The following is a 22,404-nucleotide window of genomic DNA, read 5'->3' on the forward strand; positions in this document are numbered from 1 at the left end:
AGAGCCCTCAAAATTTATCCAAATATGACTTCAGGAGCTTTGTCTCAGGCCAGTTTCCTGAGCTATTACCAGCCAGAGTTTCTTCTTTGAAATCCTTTATTATTCTCTCCACGGATTTCTGAAAACTGATGGCTAGCCTAACTCAAGATAAGCTTCTTTACCTGCTGATATGTTGATTTATTTCTTTATATGGCTGCCCTAAGCATTTTCAAACTCAGATCAGTATTTTTTACACAATCCTGAAGCCACTGAGAAACTGAGTCAGAAGCTCCATCAAGCAAATGTCCTTTCACTTCTTTAGACAGAGATGAGGGTTAATGGCCAATACTTAGAGCCTAGGGGACAGTTTGGGGGAAACAGACAGGTGGCCTGGGTAGGTGACCTTGGTCAAATCACATCCCTTTCCTATCTGTAAAATGATGAGCTGGACTCAGTGGACAATAAGTCCCTTCCAGCTCCCCATCCTGCTTTCTCAGATAATTTTTGCCTATTGCCATTTGCCCTCTGGTGGCGAGCCTTAGGACCCACAGATCTGTGTCCAAAGCTGAGGCTGAACAAAACGAACTTGTATGAGCATGAGAGAGGCAGCCTCCAACTGTGCTTATCAGTAAATGGAAGCACCAGGACAGAAATGATAAAGCCTGGGAATTAAGAGAGCCAAAAGTAGAAACAGCTTAGTGTACCACAATAAACATAATTTGTCCTAAGACAAAGCCTCTGAATCTCTAAGTTCTTTATGAGCTAGGTGCTTTCTTATTCTATAAAGCAGCAAAAATATAATCAATTAAAGATACTTGGGGGTGGGGGATTAATAGGAGGGTTGAGCAGAAAAAAGATTTTTTTTACTGGTCTGTTTTTTGTCCATTAAGAATCACCAAGGGGACAGCTGAGTAGCTCAGTAGATTGAGAGCCAGGCCTAGAGATGGGAGGTCCTAGGTTCAAATCTGACCTTACACATTTCCTAGCTGTGTGACCCTGGGCAAATCACTTAACCCCCATTGCCTAGCCCTTACCATTCTTCTGCCTTGGAACCAATACCCCAATACCAACGACTGATTCTAAGATGGAAGATAAGAGGTTTTTTTAAAAAATCTTCAATACTCCCCTTTCTTCCCAAATTTAGGAGATTTGAAAAATATTAAACTGTGATTTTTATTTTATGAAGAACACACAATTCTCTAGTTAAAGTATCTTCTGGAATAATGGGGTCAAAATTAGACAATATAGTTTTCTCATCCTCTTAAAAAAAACTGAATAATACAGATAAAAACAACTTCTCCTCCCCCACTACAAATCCATGTGTATCTCCCTCCACTTATAAGGACAAAAGAAAGGAAAGACATCATCAAGAAATGGGGGAAATTTTGTCCCCAACCATTTCATGGTACGTCTTGGAGCCAAAATTAAGTAGTAAAAACATCAAGGATGTTACTGCATTCACCTCTGATTCAGAAATAGCCAGATTAGCTGACAGTTAATTTGTGTTTTAAGGTTGAAAGAGTGCTTTGTAGGTATTAAGTCATTTGATTCTCACAATCAGTTAGTCAATCAGCATCTATTAAGTACCTGCAATGTGTCAGATGCTGTGGAGCTCACATTTTAATAGGAGAAAACAAGACAGAGAGGGGAGTGGTAGCCAGGGAGAAATACTTTGGTGATGTTGATTTAATTACTGTTTTCAGGACTAGGGTAGCAAAAAGGGTGGAGGGAGGATTTATGCACAGTGGCATGTCATGAAGATTGAATAAATTGATACATGGTTCATCCATCAAGGCAAAATGTAGGCAAAATTCATCTGTCAGATTGGTGGCTTTGAGGAAGTTCTGGGACATGTATTCACCCAAACTAGTAGAGGTTTGCCTCCACACATTAAAACAAGAAGTCCTGAAATTGTTGACAGTGTTATTACTTTTTCTATGGCAAGAGTTAATTTGCAAATTCACAAGGATGTTCCCCCCTCCCTCTGCTAATTCTTGGTTGCCTAATGCAAACGGTTGTTGTTCAGTCATGGATGGCTCCTTGTGAGCTTATTTGGAGTCCTCTTGGCAAAACTCCTGGCAGGTAGGTGGCTCAAGGGTTTGAGAGCCAGGCCTAGAGATGGGAGGTCCTCACACACAGTCATTAATCCCCAATGCCTAGGCCCTTTCCACTCTTCTGCCATTACGATACATAGTCATGATTCTAAGACAGAAGGTAAGCGTTAAAAAAAAAAAAAATTTAAAAAGATACTGGAATGGTTTACCATTTCCCTCTCCAGCTTGTTGTACAGATGAAGAAAATGAGGCGCACAAGGTTAAGTGACTTGCCCAGGGTCACATAACTATTATTTGAGCTCAGGAAGATTATTCTTCCTGACTCTACCCACTGCCCCAGTAGCTGCCCAATGCAAACAATAACTTCTCAGAACTATTGTTAGTGAGGAGGTGCTATTGAGGAGTTCATTGTCTAGCCAATTAATAAATGGTCAAATGATGTGTTTTCAGACAAAGAAATGAGAGCTATCTATTTCATATGAATGCTCTAAATCAGTGATGGGCAAACTTTTTAAAGAGGGGCCAAAGGAAAGGAAATGCTCATCTGTCAGTCTGTTTCTAAGGCAACTCTTTCAAAGTTTCATCGTATTGTATCCTACTTGTTTTATTTGTCAGATTAGGAAGAATGTCTCACTGCCAGAGAGAACATTTCAGGGGGCCACATCTGGCCCATGTGCTGTAGTTTGCCCATCACTGAAGCCTCTTCCTTCCTCTCCTTTATTTTTGCCCCTTATCAGACTTTATAAACTGTTTCCTCATGCTTTATTTCTTCAGTTCTTCAACATCTCTCCCCACAAAGAGGTTGGTCTGACAGAAGAGGAAAGGGCAAGCAATGCCTAGACAAACGTAGGAAGCAGGCAAAGCATGCCCTTGGCATCCCCCAGTTCTGTCCCTGTGTCCCTCTCCAGGGTCCTAATGCCTCTTACCTCTTCACTTATCCCGCTTGTTCACTCATCACAATTCCTGTTTGTGCCAAGATAATGGAGGGAAAATTAAATTTCAAACCTACATCATCATTTCAGGAAAATGGCCTTTTTCTCTTTTGGCCCAGTGTTGAAATGAGCACGAAGAAGGGCCATCCGTCTCTCTTCACTGGTCCCCCAGTAGACCCATGTAATGTGTAACGATTCCACAAGGTGCCGCTATCTTCACTGAAAGCCAAGCACTTTCCACATTGAAAAAAATGTAGCCTCAGATTTCAACCTTTCTTTAGTTACAGTGTCACAAGCTGTTTACTTAAAGATTTGTCTATTATAAAAAATTTTAAAAAGAAGACGCTGTGCATATTTTCCTCTCCATTTGGGCATCCATGCCAAGTACCTGGTTGATATTAAAATTCCCCACCTAATTTTTTAAACAAATGACTATTAACTATCCTGCTGGCCTCAGCAGTCATGCAAGTAACTTGACAACAGTTGTGGTCTGGGTCTCCTATTTCTTATCCCAAAAGAGGAGCAGAAGCGAGAGTTGATGAGATTCACACTAACGTACTGGCTGAAGGAATATTAACATCCTAGGAAGCACATTTGATCTTGATTCTTGAAACATTTTTTAAAGACTTTCTATTTATACAGCAAAGTGCAACAGATATAACCGGGAGGATTTGTTTGTTTGTTTTGCATTCTACTTCTGGCTCTGGCAATGGATTCTAAGTCCCACCATCTCTCTGGGTCTTAGTTTCCCCATTTAAATAAAATAGATTTTCTCTTTCCTCCCTCCTCTGTTCCACAAAGATTATATTATAGTTTGTGTCCATTTAAATGCCACATACACACAACATAAACTTGAAAGCTGTGACTTTTTTGTCTTTGTTCACCAGGTCCTTAGTCATAGCAATCACAATAAAAACATTTTTAATTAAATTAGATAGGGGGAGAGGAGGGCAGCTGGGTAACTCAGTGGCTTGAGAGTCAGACCTAGAGACAAAAGGTCCTAGATTCAAATCTGTGCTCAGATACTTCCTAGTTGTGTGATCCTGGACAAGTCACTTAACCACTATTACCTAGTCCTTACCACTCTTTTGCCCTAGAACCAATACATAGTAAGGGTTTAAAAAAAACACCTTAAATTAGATGAGGGTGATATCTAATAGCCATTAACTAGCTGCACTGTAAGAAAAGGCAAGCAACATTCTTAACTGGCTCTTTACCCCCTTCCTCTTCTAGTCAAAACTCCTGACTTGACTTTTATTGCCTCCTTTCATTTGCCAAGTGATCCCCCACAAACTCTTGGGCTTCATGCTTTTCAAGGCAAGCCAAAAGATCAAGAAAATAACAAGATGGTTTCCTTTTTTCATCTTTTCTTTTCATTGGAACCCCAACAATGAGGACCCAGGGGAAATATCTGAGGTTAATGATTTCCTCAATAAAGCGAGCTCCTCACGAAGGACTTCCTCTATAAATGTAGTTTGGAACCTTCTTGGCAATTTATATAATCTTAGAGAGTTACCTGGGACACTGAACAGTTAGGTGACTTGCCCACAACAATATAGCCAGTAGATGTCAGAGGTACCTACTGAACCCAAGATTTCCTGACCTTTAAGATCAGCTCTCTAGGACATTCAGGGAAGACACTAATACACAGTAATTCAGCTAGGTGGTGTAGTGGATAGAGTGCCAAGCCAAGAGTCAGAAAGACTCATCTTCTTGAGTTCAAATCTGGCCTCAGACACTTATTAACTATATCGCCCTGGGTAAGTCACTTAACTCTATTTGACTTGCTTTCTGTAAAATAGGCTGGAGAAAAAAATGGCAAAACCACTCCAATATCTATGCCAAGAAAACCCCAAGTCGGGTCTGAAACAAGTCAGACACAACTGAAAAAAAAATTCAACAACAATTCAGTTCAACAACTATATGTTAAACATGTCCAAAGTATATATACAATACAGTGATGTGGGTCCTGGGAGTGCAGAGACAAAAATGAAAACAATCCCGGCATTCAAAAAGTTTAATAAATAAATACAGAGTAATAATAAAGTGACATCATTAACACCTGAGGGCTTGGTAATACTTGGCCTGAGCTTTGAAGGAAGAAAGACATTCTGAGCAGCAGCAGAGATGAGGGGAGAAAGCATTCTGAATATAAGGCAGACAAGATGGTAGATGGAATATCATGTATGAGAAAGAGCCAATAGACCAATTTGGATTGAAATGGAGAACTTGTAAGGGAAATTAATATGAAATAAGACTGGAAAGGTAAGTAAGAGCCATATTCTAGAATGTTTTAAATGCTAAGCTGGGAATTTTCTATCTTATCAAAGAGGCAATTGGGAATCATGACGATTTTTGAATGGAGACTTGGTGAGATCTGTGTATTGCAAATATCAGTGTGGCAGCTATGGGGTTGGGGGTTGGGTGAACTGGATAGGGAATAGACCAGGAGTAGAGAACTCAGTAAAGAAGCTATCATGAGAAGACGGGAGGTCCTAGGTTCAAATCCGGCCTCAGACACTTCCCAGCTGTGTGACCCTGGACAAGTCCCTTGACCCCCATTGCCCACCCTTACCTCTTTTCCACCTATGAGCCAATACACAGAAGTTAAGGGTTTAAAAAAAAAGAAGCTATCATGAGAGTCCAGGTAAGACAATAACTACAACAATGTAGTCAAAAGAATCAAAAGTGAATATCTCAGAATTATAAAAAATAATCACAGACTGAAATACAAAATGCAAAAAGATACTCCCTACCTGACTTCCTTTGCAGAGGTGAGAGGCCCATGAGTATTTTATGTGGCCTTTATTTTCAGATTTTTTCTATGTATTAATTGGTTATGCTGATTTTCCCCATTTTTCTTTGGTTGTCTTAAAAATATTATTTGTTATATGAAATAGCTTTCTGGGAGGGGGTAGAAGATGCTTAGAGAAACCATGATGATGTGAAAAAAAAATCAATGAAATCTTATTCTTGAATAAAAAGTTTAGAGGAGAGTAGATGAAGGCTTAAACTAATAGGATGACCAGGTGAGGAAAAAGAAGATAAATGAGGAAATGCTTTGGATATAGAATTGACAAGATTTGGCATCTAATTGGACATAGGGAACAGAGAGCATCAAGGAAATCTCTAAGAATCTGAACTGGAGTGACTGGAAGGCCGGTGGCGCCTTACACAGAAACAAGGAAGTTTGCAAGTAGGCTAGGTTTCAGGAAATAATAAGTTCTGTTTTATACATGCCAAGTTTCAGATGTCTAAGAGACACCCAATAATCCTATTAGTTATGTAGCCATCCAAGTAGGATTTAAGTGGAGACAGAGAATATGGGAAATTAAGTCAACTGATATTTTCTTCCTCCTCCCTCCCCTCTTTTTTTCTCCAGCTGGCAAATTGGAAATAGTGAAGTGGTTATTCACCTGGCCACTGAGTCTGGTCTTGTACTTTACTGTACCCAACTGCAACAAACCCCAATGGGAAAAGTGGTTTATGGTGACATTTGCTTCCTCCACTCTGTGGATTGCGGCCTTCTCCTATATGATGGTTTGGATGGTGAGTGTTGCAACAAATGCCCAGTCCTCAGACCCTGACTAGTTCTGAAGCTGTTCAAACAACAGTGTCATTACCTCTCCTCTCAGGGATGGTTAGTGGCTCGCAGCTATGGCTAAGAGAAACCTAAAACCCAAAGCAGTTCAGAAAACTGGGATTTCCTTGGAGGATCTGAGATCTAACCTTTCCTCTAACCCAGGATCTCTGTGTAATTGTGGGTAAAGCAAGCTGTTTTATCTCTCTGGGCCCCTCACTTCCACATTTGTAAAATGAAGGGACTTAGAACCCAGGGTCCATCTAGTTCAACTCCATTATCTTATTATAACTGAGAAAGCTGGGATCTAGAGAGGTTAATGATTGGCTCAAAGTCACACAGTTTGAAAAGGTCTTCTGACTCTTAAATCCAGTATTCTCTCCACTGCACGTCAATGGTTATAATTGATGGTCCCTGTCATCCCTTCTGGCCCTAACGTCAATATTTCTATGAAAAGGACTTAATCTAATGCCATGGAACTGGACATGGGAAAAAGGCAATGGGTATAAAATATTGGAAATGTCACAAGCACAATTCTCATGGGTTATGTATCTTTGTGTTCCACAGCATCTGAACAATACTCTGCATACTGTAGGTATTTAATAAATGTTTGCTGAGTTGAATCATTAAATTCACAAGCCTAAATTGATTTAGCATATGTTGGTTGTTTCATATACATATAGAGGATTAAAGGATCCATATAGAGCAACAGTCGGCAACCTTTTTGGCCGTGAGAGCCATAAACGCCTGCGGAAGGAGGAGGATGGAGGCAGAAGGTTCTGGAATATGGGGCGGGGGCTGAAGGGCCCCCTGGGGCACATCCTGGGGCTCTGCCAGGACTGGCAGGTCGGGAGGTGGAGCCAGATATGGCTCAAGAGCCATACGTTGCTGACCCCTGATTTAGAGAATTAAATACTGGTTTAGATGATTTGATAGACAGCGGTGGATATAATAATACAATTTTAAAAAAACCTTTACTTTCTATCTTAAAATGAATACTAAATATTGATTCCAAGGCAGAAGAGAGATAAGGGCTAGGCAACAAGGGTTAAGTGGCATGCCCAAGGTCGCACAGCATGATATCATTTTAACAACGATAGTCAAAGATGACATCCATTTGTAATGGACAAATGAAATAATCTAAATGTAGCTAACAGTTTAGCTCTTTCTGCTCTTCAGTATAGAGACCAAAAAGAAAATGAGGGACCAAACTGGACCCTTTTGATTTCCCATCCTACATATTCTCTTGCCCTCTTCTTCTGACAGAGTTATTAATGAGCCTTGAAAAACAGGGACCTAGTCCAGGCCACCTGGATAATTAACTGCTGGATAATTGAGACTGTTCTGGATGTGTTAATAATAGTGAGGATGCAACTTGAATAGCATTTCCTTTTTCAATTCGAGTGCAATTGAGCCAAAGCAGACAGCTACAGGGAATAAACTGAGGATTAGAAGGAAAAATCAAGGTTTGGCCAACAAGGTCAATTTTAGCCTGGGCACTTGTAGTGAGGCCAACAAAACCAAACTCCATTTCACAAAAAGGCTTTTCAGAGCCACTAAATATGAATCGAATGTATTTCTAAACAGAAATACATTTCCTCCTTAGAGAATGCAAGCATTCAGAGAGCCCCAAGTCCACACCAAGTGCCATTCAGCATTAAATAGGAAAATAGCACATGTTCTTTGGTTTTAAAGGATGACAGCCAAGGTATCCCAAAAGACTTGAACTAAACTCTCCCAATTCTCTCAACAGGAAAATAACAATTCTCCCAAACTGCTTTCAGAGAGTAGTCAGGCTTTTGTACATATATATGCCTCTCTAGCCTGGTGGAACAGGAACCACACAGAATTGTGCTACTTACAACATGTGGTTTGCATTTCTTGTAATTTTACAGAGGGTGGAAAAAATCAAGTGTTATCCTAAAATGACCTAGTCATTTTCAGCTGTTCAAGTCCACTTCTCCCAAATTAGAACATGCAGCCAGCCACAGTGAATTTGCCTGGATTCCTATTTAGGGGATATGGCATTGGAATGGAGTCGGATTCAAATCCTGTCTCAAACCCTAACTAGGTAGATGCTTATTAGCTGGACAATTCGTTTAACCTCATCTGTAATAGTAAGTAGATAGATAGATAGATAGATAGATAGATAGATAGATAGATAGACAGACAGATAGATAATATGTAGCAACTTGATATTTCTTACTATGTACCAAGCACTTTATAATTATTATCTCATTTGATCTTTAGAACAACCCTAGGAGGTGAGTAGCATTATTATACCCATTTTACAGATAAGGAAACTGAAGCAAATGGAATGTAAATGATTTATTTGGAGTTGTATTGTAAATGTCTGAGATTGCATTCAAACTCAGGTCTTCCTGATGCCAGGCTCAGGGCTCTATCTACTACACTACCTAAAATAAAGGGACTGGGCTCCTCAGTGGCCTCGATAGTCCCTTCCCTCTCTAATCTTTGGTCTTATGATCCCATATGGATTTTACAGTGGTACAAGCTAGAATGTTGCCTCACTTGACATAATAATAAATAATTGTTTAATAATTGTTTTCTGCCTTTGTTTCCTTGTCTATTCATTACAAAGAAGAATATTCGCCACTTAATTTTAGGCAATATTTTGAAATGTTCCAGATGCCACCTGTCGCCCCTCTCCATAACTTAAATCTCTTCATGTAAATTGTCTCCAGTAGTCAAGAAGTAGCATGCTGGGACCAATTCCTATTGGCATATAAGTTCAATAAGTAATTCATAAAATCCCTTCTGCCCCTCTGATAGTCTGTTGTTCTATGCATTTCCATCTCGAAAATGACAAGGCACAAACTTTGCAGTCTATACACTATGTGCATTCTTTGGGGCTCTTCTGGAAGTGGCACGCAGATTATGTATACCATTTTTTTTTGTGATCCCACATCCTTAGAAAATTTTACATCTTGCTTCCATGCTTTGTGTATCATGGAAATGAAGAGTAAGATAATTGCAGTCCTCCACAGAGAAAGCCCAGAAACAGGCTGAAGGATCCTTTTTGTTGTTGTTCCAGGTCATCTTGAACATCTCCTAACCATGTATTTTCCCTTTCAGGTTACAATTATTGGCTACACGTTGGGTATTCCTGATGTGATCATGGGGATCACATTTCTGGCAGCTGGGACTAGTGTGCCTGATTGCATGGCCAGCCTTATCGTTGCAAGACAAGGTAGGTTAGGAAGGAAGGGGAAAAGAGAGAGAGGGGAGGAAGGAAGGGGAAGGAAGAAAAAGGAGAAGAGGGGAAGGGAGAGAAGAGGGGAAGGGAATGAGCACCAAGACTCTAGTTTGTGATAAAAAGTTGTGAGCTCTAAGCAACTGTCTTTGAATAAGAATGCAAGACAATTAAATCTCATTAATAAGGAAGAAACTTCTCAGAAAATGACAAGTTAGGAATTAGTTATAGGATTTTACCCTTGGAGAAAGAAATATACCTATCAAGGTAGAATCCTCAGAGATCCTTTCTAACTTTCAGATATAGATAGCCACCAGATCAATGGTTTTGACTTTCCTATCAGAGAAGAGTTGTTCCTACGTGCTGGCCTTTAGAATGTGCTGCCCTACAAAAACCAGATTACAATTCACCTCCTTCAAGGAGCCTTCAGTGTTTGGCAAACTTGGCACGCTGCTTACTCTCATCATTCCCTCATCTTTATGTACTAAAAGATAAAATAAAAGAAGCAGCTAGGTGCCTCAGTGGATTGAGATCCCTGCTCAAAGACGGGATTCCTAAATTCAAATCTGGCCTCACATGCTTCCCAGCTGTGTGACAGTAGGCAGGTCACTTAACCCCTATTGTCTGGCCTTTACCTCTCTTCTGCCTTAAAATCAATACATAGTACTGATTCTAAGATAGAAGATAAGAATTTTTAAAAAGATAAATTAAGAAGTGATTCTGTAACTTTATTGGAGGATTTACAATAAAACTGATATAACCAACTACCTTAATGAACTTAAATTGCAATAATTTTTGGTAATTTGGCTTATAAGTAACTTTTTAGGAAAGCATTTCTTCTTAAAATAAAGCATGCCAAAGTATATAAATATTTTTTAGAAATATCCACAAATTAATGTTAAGAACTAACAGCATTCAGCAAATACACACAATCATTTGATCCTTAGAACAGCCCTGTGAGGTAGAAATTATTATGCCAATTTTCCAGATGAGCAAACTGAGGCACAGAAAGATTAAGTAATTTCTCACACAATCATTCACACAATAAGTGAGACAGGATTCAAATTCATCTTCCTAATTTCAAGTTCATCAACCCTATCCACTCTGCTGCTGCCTAGTTTCCTCTAAAACAAGAAGTGAGTTATTGTTTGAAAAACAACAGGAAGTTAGTATCCAAGGAGAGCAGGAAAGTGGCAGCTGATATGATGAGAAGGGGCCCGCTAAAGAAGCATTTTCTTAAATTCCGTAGATTTTGCCCAACTAAATTTGTTTTCTAAGACAACTTTGTGATCTATTATTGGCACCATGTACCTACCAACTTTTAGCAAATGAAAATACTGGTAGCACCAAGAATGTTTAGGTGTGGGGAGCTTTTGCTTATGTTTCTCAGGCGGTACAGAAGATATCTTTGAGTAGAAAAGATCCCTGGAGAGAGGGAGGAGTAGGAAGCATCTTGAAAGGGATAAAGTAGGTCCAGGAAATGTTTGTAGAGCACAAGAGAATCTTTGTCACGTAGACCATTATTAAATTAAGTTTGAGCACAATGCAAATAGAATAGAACCAGAACCTAGGACTTGTCTATGTAGGAAGTGTGAAGGAAAGAATGTGAATTTCATTCATTTTCCTATCATCAGTGTCACCTGTCTCCTTGGGAGAAGATAGTTTGGTTTGAAAAAAAAAATCAAAATACAACCAGGATAATCTGGTGAACTTGTGAGTTTAGAATAAATTCCATATATAGGGTATGTTGTTTTGAAGCCCCAAAGACCTGGGAGGGATCCTTCCCCCATCACTCCCTGAGGGAATGTCATCCCTTGTTCTTATAGGCATGGGCGACATGGCTGTGTCGAACTCCATCGGAAGCAATGTGTTTGACATTCTGATCGGCCTCGGCCTCCCGTGGGCCCTACAGACTCTGGCAGTGGATTATGGCTCATATGTAAGTAGTGTTCCACAAGACTCTTTGGTGGTGCACGGAATGTGGCTTTGTGTCTGTCTTTTTTTTTTTCTTTTTTAAGCACTTTATTGAAGAACTTTTCAATAATATTCCATGGTCTGTTCCACTGGTGATTGCTAACAATCCACAGGTGAGTGGATCTTCTCTATAGTGACTGTTTAGATTAGAATGTCCTTTATGGCATGGGTTCTTAACTTGGAGCCCATACATACATACACCTATGCAAATACACATATACATATAGAACTATGTTTCAGTGTAATCTGTTTCCTCTGTAATCCTGTGTTTTATTTTATGCATTTAAAAACATCCTGAAAAGAGATCCATAGGCTTCATCCAAGTGTCAGAAGAATCTGTGCCAGTGAGAAGGTTAAGAAATCCCTACTTTATGGTAAAAAGATTGAAATTAAAGAAATGAATCCATAAAGAAAATTTGTTGTGTTAGGATATCAAAACATAATCTAATGATAACCTAAGGACCACTAATGAAACAGTCAGTGCTTGGTACCATATTTTAGAAGGACATTGGCAAACTGGTGTGTATGTTCAAGAGGGGAGGCAGCTAGGAAAGTGAAGGGTCTAGAAACCCTTAGTTGCTAAATTAATTTTTAATAATTGCAAAAATGAGGGCAAAATTAATTTTAATAACTGCAAACATGAGGGCTATTTAGATTAGAAAAGAGAAAAATTTGAAGGAAAAGGTACCAGAATCTAGGCTTGCTGATCTCATCAGCATCCCAGGACAATAGCTTCTACTCCTCTAACTGTTGCTTCAAGACACTTAACAATGGTGGGACCCTGAGGGAGATATTTAGCCTCTTTGAGCCTCAACTTCCTCATCTATAAAATGATGATAAATATAGCACCTCCCTTACAGGCATTTTGTGAGGATCAAATAAGTTAACATATGTAAAGTGCTCTGCCAACCCTTAAGATGCTTTAGAATCTTAAATAGCTGTTATTATTAATTTATTATAAATGCTAATTCTTATTATTGTTGTTAATGCCATGCCTATCACCCTAGGGCTTTTTTGCTTTATGTCTTTTTGTATTCTACAATAGAATATTGGATGGAATATTGATGCCCTCTCCTAAAGGGCAGAGACTCTTTCATCACTTGTCATTACATCCTCAGAACCTAGCAGAGTGACTTGGAATAAGAGACATTTGACCAATGCTTATTAAATGATTTAATGAATTTTACTAAAACTTCACTCATCTCTAAAACCCAGAGCAAGAACTTGAGCCTCTTGAACTTTCCCTGGGTCTCTGAATGAACCTGGGTCTCTCTGTTCAAAGATCTGCCACAACCAAAGGTCCAGCACTTAGCATAATACCTGGAACACAGAAGGCATTGCCTAAACATTTATATGCTCCACTTGTTAGTCTCCCTTTGTCCTGGCCATTTTTATGTTTCTGGATGGTGGTGGCAGTGATAATGATGATGACAATGATGACAGCAATCAGGATCATTTATACTGCACTCTAAAGTTTGTAAATTACATATTTTGGAAGCTTCACATGAACCCTATAAGGTAACCACTACAGGAATTATACTCATTTTGCAGATGAAGAAACTGAGAGTTGCAAAAATTAAGGGACTTACCTCTAGTCAGTCACACAGCTAGTAAATGTCAGAGACCCCATCTGAATTAATTTTTTTCCTGATTCCAAGGCTACCTTTTTTAAATACTCCTTTCCTTTTCCCCTATTTCCAAAGAATTATTTTTCTAGGACTTATTCCTAAGGAAAAAGAGAATATAATTTCAGAAATAACAAGACTATTAGAATAATAGCTATTTGTAAAGCTAATAGAGTAAGGCTATTAGAAGTGCATGGGGAAAGAAAGAAATCTATCTCATCTTAGATGGGACAGCCCTAACATTTCCCTTCTATTCTAATGATCCCCCAAACCTAATCTGAACATCTGGATTTGCCATGGTCTGGGATTAGCACCACTGCTTCCTCTTGTGACCTCAGAGAAAGAATGGTGTTTTCCTTTCAGGACTAAAACTATTTGATTAATCATTCTAACAACAAGCTTATTCCAGGATTTTTTTCAGGCTATTTCCCATACCTGGAATGCTCTCCTTCCTCAGCTCCACCTCCTGCCTTCCCTTGCTTCATAGACCCAACTAAAATTCTGTCTTCTACAGGAAGCCTTCCCAACCATTAGAAATTCTAGAGTCTTCTCTTAATTATTTCCTATTTAACCTGTATATGGCTTGTTTGTACATCTTTGTTTGTGTGTTATTTTTCCCCATTAGGTTGTGGGCTCCTTGAGAGCAGGGACCAGAATGGAACAGATTTCTTTCTTAAATGCTGAGCTCCCCATCACTTATTTGCATTTGTATTTGAACACAGACTAGCAATCATTTGTCAGAAATGCAGTGGAAGGGATTTCTGCACTGGCAGGGAAGCTACACTAGAACACTCTATTCATATCCAATTCCTTGTTGTTATTCAGGCATGTCTGACTCTATGTCCAAGGGGTTTTCTTGGCAAAGATAATGGAGTGGTTTACCATTTCCTTCTCCAGCTCATTTTGCAGATGAAGAAACTGAGGCAAACAGAGTTAAGTAATTTGTCTGGGACAGGAGTTGACTCAGGAAAATGAGTCTTCCTAACTTCAGGTCTAGTACCCTAGTTCACTGTGTAACCTAGCTGTCCCATCCAACTCTAATATTCTATAATTCTGTTAGTGCTGGTTCTTCATGTGAAATTGTCCTAGATTCCCCAATCAGCCCAAATTGAAAAACATCCATTTCTTTTCAACCCAAACTACTCTTCTCTTTGTCCTTTGTTATTGGTAGTTGGGAAACTGGTGCCACACAAGGGAATACACACTGTGGGGCACACACACAGACCCCACTAGGGAAAGGATGTAATAAATAAACTAAATAAAACTCACAGGGGATTTGGGGAATAGTTAGGGAATGAGAGAGGAACAGTTCAGCTGGGGTAATAGACAGTTTAACTGAAATCCAAACTAGCCAGGGAAACAATGAGCTCTGTGGGTCCTTGATGGTTTGGAGGAGAGAACACCAGGAAATATTAAAAGTCAGTTTAATATTAAACAGGATTAGGTAATGAGGGAAAGGGGCCAACTAACACTTTAAGATTATTAGTAAAGACAAGGGCTTGAGGGCTAGAAATTACTACTCTACTTCTAAAGCCTATAGCAGACAGTCTGGGCAAAGACTGGCTGGTCCAGGGGAAAAGGGTTTCTCACTAAGATGACCTTGGGCTGCTTCACAGATGTATCAGCTTGACTCAGGAACACAGGTAACTCAGCAAGATAATCCACTGGGTAAAGTCAGGGAGATGAATATATCTGTATGTCCACCATACAAGATATTACTTCAGTTCTCAACCTGAGCTTCTTGACTTGCTGGATGGTCTTGTAGATAGAGATAACCCACTTTCACAGGCGCTTCAATCAGACTGTTACCTCCTCAAAACCAACTGCCATGACATAGAGCCATTGAGAAAAAGGTCATTCCTTTGACCAGAGTTCCATGATTAGAAGTCTCAGGTCCTGCCTGTCAGCTCTGTCTGCTTTTTCTACTTAACCTAAAATCCTACATTTCCCTATAACACCTTCTATAAATTCTCTAAATCCTGGAGATCTTCAACTAGTTTTTCTAGTCTTTTGGGTTATTTATAATTTTGACTCTTCAGAAACTCTGGTGTCCTAATACATGTAGGCAAAACTGGAAAGTTTAGAACAAAATGTTGCCTGGTGGTGAATAATTTTATTGCTACATGGAGCAAATTTGTTAATGGACCACCATGCTGGTGCTGACATTCATTGCACTTCATCCTTGGTTTGATTGGTTCTATGATAGTAGACACAGTCTGTCAAAAGAAGGATTTCCATCTTGTGCCTGCTTGGCATATCTTTTGAGAACTCAGCGTCACTCTGTATCATCAAAGACAGGGAGCAGGACTTTCCCTCAAACAATGCTTTATTGCTACATGTATTAGGACACCAGAGTTTCTGAAGAGTCAAAATTATAAATAACCCAAAAGACAAACGGAAGGTGTATTTTGAGAGGCCGTAGCCTAGGGTGACTTGGAGAGTCTTGGGACTAAGGAACTACTGGTATACCAGCTTTGAAACCTGAGTAAGATTTCCCAGCTATAAGCCTTTGGAAATCGGACATACAGATCATGGAAGTCTGATCTCAGTGAACTTGCTATACATACAATTTCATGGCCATTTAGTCCAACCCTTCATTCCGAAGATGAGGAAACTGTGATCCAAGAAAGTAAAGTGACTTGCCTATGGTCACATGTAGCAAGCATGAGAAGTGGGACTTGAACCTAAGTTTTCTGATTCCAGAATCCATGCTCTTTCCATTCCAGCCCATTTTGGGGTGGAATTCCATCCCTTTGGGGAGAAGATTCAGGGGACCTTTAACCTAAAAAGTACAGATACACATAGAAAGAGCACTATTCTTCTCAGCCATGTTGTAGCTGATTTTATTAGAAATTCTAGGTAACTACCTGTCATGACTATTCCCCAAGGCCAGTTTTCCTGTAGCTTTCAATCAGGCTTGCAAATTAATGAAATGACTGGCAGGTCAAGACTTGATGCTATTTTCTGACATACTGAAATGGTTTCATTTTGCAAACTAAAACTATCTTAGAAACAAGTCTGCAGAATAAGCAAGAGGATGCAATTAAAGATTTCTTCATGCTTTGTGAAGAAAGCCATGTAATGCCTCAGAAGCATTTACCATCCAATCCAGTTCTGGTAGCTTTTGTAAATGTATTACACAGCCTTAATTTAGTCCATCTGTACAATGTGTTGTAAGTAATTGTATATTTTGCAGAAAATATTGTGGCTCATTTAATCAGATGATTGTTGTTTTCATATTCTTACTAACAGGAATTGTACATCTCAGCCAGGAAAGCTGAATCTGACAGTGTTGTAGAAGTGAAATTCTTAAGGGGGTGAGGGTTGGGGAAGTGTTCTGACTTCACAGGAGAAATTATCTATAATTCAATATATTTCCATAGGGACATGATGGACAAAGTAAAATGTACTAAAAAAGAATGGATTCTAAAAAGGAAGGACCACTTCTCCATGGTTGATGAAATAATTAAGGAGGATCACTGGATGTATTTATTTAATAATGACAGATTTATAATTTCTATATAACTAAAGCTACAAGGAATCCAAAAGGCAATGGAGAAACATAATAGGTATAAGCTGACTGCCCCATATTATCTATGATAACATGAGCTGCAACAAGTAGCAAAAAAAGAGATTTTTTTCCCAGAGTTACACTCTATAGTCAAAACACAATAAGCTAAAGAATACTGGCTTATTCCCCCCCCATGTATACTTTTTTTTAAAGCTTATGCTCTCCCAGGTCTAAACTATCCTTCAGCTTAACATCTGGGTCCCTTCATGGGAAGAGGACACTCCTTACCCATCCACTGAGCCTCAAGTCTTTACATATATTCTCCTCTGCTTGGTCTTTAAAACTCTTCACAATTTTCCTGCCTTTCCCTTATTCTTACACAATCACTCCCCTCTATAATCTCAGAAAAACAGGTAGATGGTACAATGGATAGAGTACTGGGCCTGAAGATTAGAAGATTCATCTTTCTAAGTTTAAATCTGGACTCAGACACCTATTAGCTATGTAACCTTGGGCACAGTGACTTTACTTAATTCTCTTTGCCTCAATTTCCTCATTTGTAAAATGAGGTGGAGAAGGAAATAGCAAGCCACTCCAGTATCTTCCCTAAGAAAACCCTAAATAGGATCACAAAGAGATGGGCATGAATGAAACAAATGAACAATATTAGCATCTATAACCAGCCATGCTGGTTTACTTGGTGTTCCTCAGACATAACTCATCTCCATGGCCTTCCTCCATGTCTAAATTCTCTTCTTTCCCACCTCACTTCTGGAGATCCCCTTTTCTTCAATACTCAGCTGATGTGCACCCTTCTGAGAAAGACTTTCTCTGTCTAATGCTTGCCCTTTCAGGTTTAAATGCATTTGCTTTCTCTCTCCCTGATATTTGCCTTCATTTATGTGTATGTATTGTATCTCTCATTAGAATCATAGTTCCTTGAGATTAGGAACTCTTTTGTTTTGAAACCCCAGTGCTTAGTACAATGCCTGGCTTAAGCAGAAATTTAATAAATATTGGTTGGTTTGTTGATGATTGAGATAAACCAATAGTAGAGAGAGAAGAGAAGAGAGCCTGGGGTGGGAGACCTATAGTTAGAGGAGTGAGTGCAAAGAGAAATTTGGTCTCCCAAAAACCTACAGAGAAGAGAGTATCAAAGAAGAGAAAGTGATCTTCTAGTTTCAAAGGCTACAAAGGTCAAAAATAGAGGTTGAGAAAAGACTTTGGGGTTCAGCAACTGAGCTCATTAGTAACTTCAGAAAGAAAAGTCTCACTAAAATAATAAGGTCAGAAGCCATACTTTAAGGCAGGGGTCAGCAACGTATGGCTCTCGAGCCATATCTGGCTCTTTTGAGGGCCAGATATGGAGCCATAAAGTCAATTTTTTTTCAGGAGCTGTTATAGGAGCTGCACTGTGAGCACTGTACGGCTCTCACGAAATTACATTTTTAAAAATGTGGCATTTATGGTTCTCACGGCCAAAAAGGTTGCCAACCCCTGCTTTAAGGTATGAAGAAGAGAGTAAGAGGAGAGAAAGTGAAAGCACCTATTATAGCTTTTTTGAAGATTTTTACTACAAGGGGCCAAAGACATATAGGACAATAGTTAGCAAGGAAGGGAGCATCAAGTGAGGGATTTTTCAGGATGGGAGAGACATGCACATGATTATAGGCAGTCTAGTTTGTGGGCAAGCAGTAGGGAGAAATTGAAAAATAAGTGAATGAGTGGGCATGATGGAGGGGACAGTCTGTGGAAGAAACAAATAAAGGCATAAATCCATTTCATCATGGGGTGTGGGGTGAAGTAGGAGATAGTGGTAGAAGGCATGAGTGATAAGAGATGAGAAAGAGGGGGAAAGATGGAGTTTACATTGAGTGGCCTCAATTTTTTCTCTAAAAGATAATGCAAGGTTCTCATTTGAGAGAGTGAAGGGATAGGGAGTCATGGGAGGTTTGAGGCAGGATGAAAAGGTTTGGAAGAGTATATGGCTGAGGTGGTATGAATATATGAATAGTATGACCCTTAAAGGAAGAGAGTTTACTGAGTGACGGAGGAAGGGGGAGAACCAGGAAGCGACAATGGGGAGCAAGGAGTATTCCAGCTCCCAAACCTCAACCAAGGAGAACAAGTGAAGGTGCAGCCAGTATACCAGAAAGAGTGACTATAAAGGCTGTATAATTTGGGGGGAAGGCAGGTGTGAATAATTGCCAGAAGACTGAAGGGTTGGGAAAGGAAAAGATTTAAGATAAAACAAAGTTTATTGCCTATGGAGCAGGTATTCTAGAGGGCACAATGGAAGGGCTGGGTAGAATTAAGTTGCAACTTTGGAGTGGAAGGGCTGAGGGGGTAGAAATTATGGATTGGTGGTAGGAGGTATAAATGATGATCTATAGGAGATCAGAGTCACTGGGATGTGAAGGATATGATGAATGTCCTTTGATATGAAAACTTCCCTCAAGTGGTACAGATTGTAGCCTATCCATGCTTGTCTATCCAGTCTGAGTCTAGTCCAAATTCTTCTATAAGTTCACCTAAGAGACTCCACATATTATTTATAGGTGGAGAAACTGACATTCACAGTTTATAAGATGACTTTCTCAAATTTATAGCTACTAATTGTTGCATCAGGCACTGTAATTAAGATTCAAATCCAGGTAACTGACCCACACTATAACTAGCTAATTTTACAACTGAAGCAAGAATATAAAATTGTGCTCTCCTATCCTAATGGAACAGCATGCTTGGGCCAGTATAAATTTTGTATATTTTCTGTACCTCACAGCTTTGTTTCCCTAAGGCTTGTCCCTCATTTGCCTCGGCCTACTTTTGACTTTGCTTCTGAGTCCAAGGCCAGAGCTCCTTCTGTTCTACCAAATTGGCTCTCATTAATCTGAGTAGGAAAATGAAAATATTCAACACAGCATCACACCCACAAATTAAAATGGATCCTTCTCAAATCCACCAGTTTATAAGCAGTCCAGTAAGATGACATATTAAAGGCAGAAATCCAAACTAAATTGGATAACAGGCACATATGCATATTTTTAGTGTCAGAGGAACATAATTTGGTCACTCTGGTCATTCAGTTGGAATTGTCAAAACAGCATATGTGGTTTTAAGATCACCCATATTCTTCTGAGAGAGGAAAAAACTCTAATTATTATGATTTAAAAACTATGGAATGGAGAGAGGAGCTACATTTCCCCCAACTCTTTCAAATAAGAAAATAAATCAGATGGTTGCCTTTTCTATAACTAGCATTAGAGAGAAGAGAACCTCAGTTTGTTCAGATGTAAAATAGAATCTCTATAATACTTTGGAAGGGGTGTTGGATTTCTAGTCCAAAGACTTAGTTTGAATCATAGCTTTACTACTTCTTCTGTGGCCTTGGGAAAATAATTGGACATCTCTAAGCCTCAGTTTATTCAACCATAAAATGAAGCAATGAGATTAGATCATAGGATAATAGTTCCTTAGATTCAAAGCTGGAAAGGTCCCTAGGAGTATCTAGTTCACTAGAATCTTTCTTGGTCCCAGTTATGCATTTATAAAATAGGATTTATTTCTGTGAGTTCAAAGCATATGAGGAAATTCAAGCCCAAATTCATAAAAAGTAGTAAGATCACCTCTAAGGTACCAGCTCTACATCTATTATCTGTTAACTCTGATAATAGATTCGTGTCACTAGTCAGGATGAGGGTAAATAGTCCCTCTTAGGCCTAATGTACTAGAAATTTTTGAGATAAGCATCTTGTTTGAAGCATATAAATTTAGTAAATGTCTCTCTACCAAGATTCTTGGCACTATCAGATGGTTCAACATTAGAAAAAGATGATTTTTATCCATGGTAATGACATTAAAGAAGATATGTTTCCATTTGCTTTTCTGCTGCATGCGAGAGACCATGGAACTTTTGCATTTGACCTCTAGCTGAAACCTCCTATGTATGTTTTCTTCCCCCTTAGATCTTCTGTTCCTTGAGAACAGGAATTGTCTCCACTTTTCTTTTTGTGTTCCCAGCAATTAGCACATTGCTTTGGTCTTAAGTGATTAGCTTCATTTCTTCATTCTAGTGAAATACTATAAAAAATGGAGAGGAAAACTCAGACTAAATTGTAATAATATGAACCATACATAGATGGGGAAGAGAGAGTATTTCATTTTGTGAAATATTGAAAGGGGAAAATTATGATTGATTTTTCCCCAATAGCTACCACTGGAAAAATGTAAATAACCAAGATGTGAGGTCCTTTTAACACCCTAGGTCTAGTTCCTTCAGTGCATTCCTCTATTATGATAACATTCTTTTAAATGGTGATTGTTAGGACCCACAGGATCAGTGATTCCTTTGTGATAGTATATTTAATGGGAGAAAAATATATTTCTGCCATGAATGTATCTAAAAATAGGGGGATACAGGAGAAGCAGAGTTTTGTGGGTCTACCTTTGTCTCTACTTCTGAATCCTTTTGGTTCATTTGATTTAATATTTCCACCGATAAAAGAGGGGAAATCTCATTAAGCAATGACTATACCTTTTTCTTAGTCCGTATTACATCCAAGTACTTAGGGGTGACAGAGAAGTCTATCACATGATAATTGCCCAAAATCTTGGTTGGAAAACCAAGTCATAATGCATGAATTATAGGAGATAACACAGAAGAATTATCACAAGGCAATACTTGATAACTAGCCAAATAAGTGACCTGGTCTATAAATTCAGAGAGTTCAGAGCAGAGTTTTAACTAAGAACCCTTGAAACAAATACATATTTCGTTGAGGGTATGGGGAGGGTCACAAAGAAAATAGTCTGATACAGGGGAAATTATATCAGGATAGAGAGCAGTCCTTCCCATGTACCCCTATAAGGGACATGGAGGAGGAAGACCCAAGAGAAGAACACCATTGCAAAGGGACCCTGGAACTGGCAGACTGGTGGATGTTTCCAAACTGCCATACTGAATGATAATATCCATCCAGCACACACACACACACACACACACACACACACACACACACACACACACCATTAGCACCTTGAGATAAAACTCCAATTGCTCCACCTCAGTTATACCTCTAATACAGGAGAGAAAGCGATCACATTGGACTAGAACCTGAGAAGGTTTCATAAAATCAGGGAATACAATCTGAGGATTTTTTATTTTATTTTTGTCAAATGCAAAATAAACTTCCATATTGGTCATTGTTGTAAGAACACACATTCATACATAACCAAAACCCCAAAATAAAACCACAAAAACACTGCTGTGAAAGACAACTCTAACAACTCTTTCTGTGGAGGTAGATAGCATTCCCTATCAAAAGTCTTTCAAGATTATCCCAGATCAGTGCATTGTTGAAAGTAGCCAAGTTTACATAGATATTCACTTTACAATGTTGCTGTTATTGTGTACAATGTTCTCCCAGGTCTGCTTATTTCACTCTGCATCAGTTCCCGAAAATCTTTCCAGATTTTTCTGAAATCATCTTGCTTATCATTTCTTATAGCACAAGAGTATTCCATCACCAACCTGTG

General features: G+C 39.1%; 1 protein-coding gene across 1 annotated transcript in view; it reads left to right on the forward strand.

The window, feature by feature from the left end:
• The window catches only part of SLC24A3 (solute carrier family 24 member 3), a 762,616-nt gene that overhangs the window by 703,250 nt on the left and 36,962 nt on the right, over nt 1-22,404 (forward strand). Inside the window, exons 13-15 of the mRNA XM_044660739.1 lie at nt 6,348-6,514; nt 9,642-9,756; nt 11,586-11,698. Coding sequence (XP_044516674.1) covers nt 6,348-6,514; nt 9,642-9,756; nt 11,586-11,698 — 395 coding nt within the window. The remainder of the gene's footprint in view (nt 1-6,347; nt 6,515-9,641; nt 9,757-11,585; nt 11,699-22,404) is intronic.

The sequence above is a fragment of the Gracilinanus agilis genome, chromosome 2, assembly GCF_016433145.1.
Source record: "Gracilinanus agilis isolate LMUSP501 chromosome 2, AgileGrace, whole genome shotgun sequence".
NCBI classification, from domain to species: domain Eukaryota; kingdom Metazoa; phylum Chordata; class Mammalia; order Didelphimorphia; family Didelphidae; genus Gracilinanus; species Gracilinanus agilis.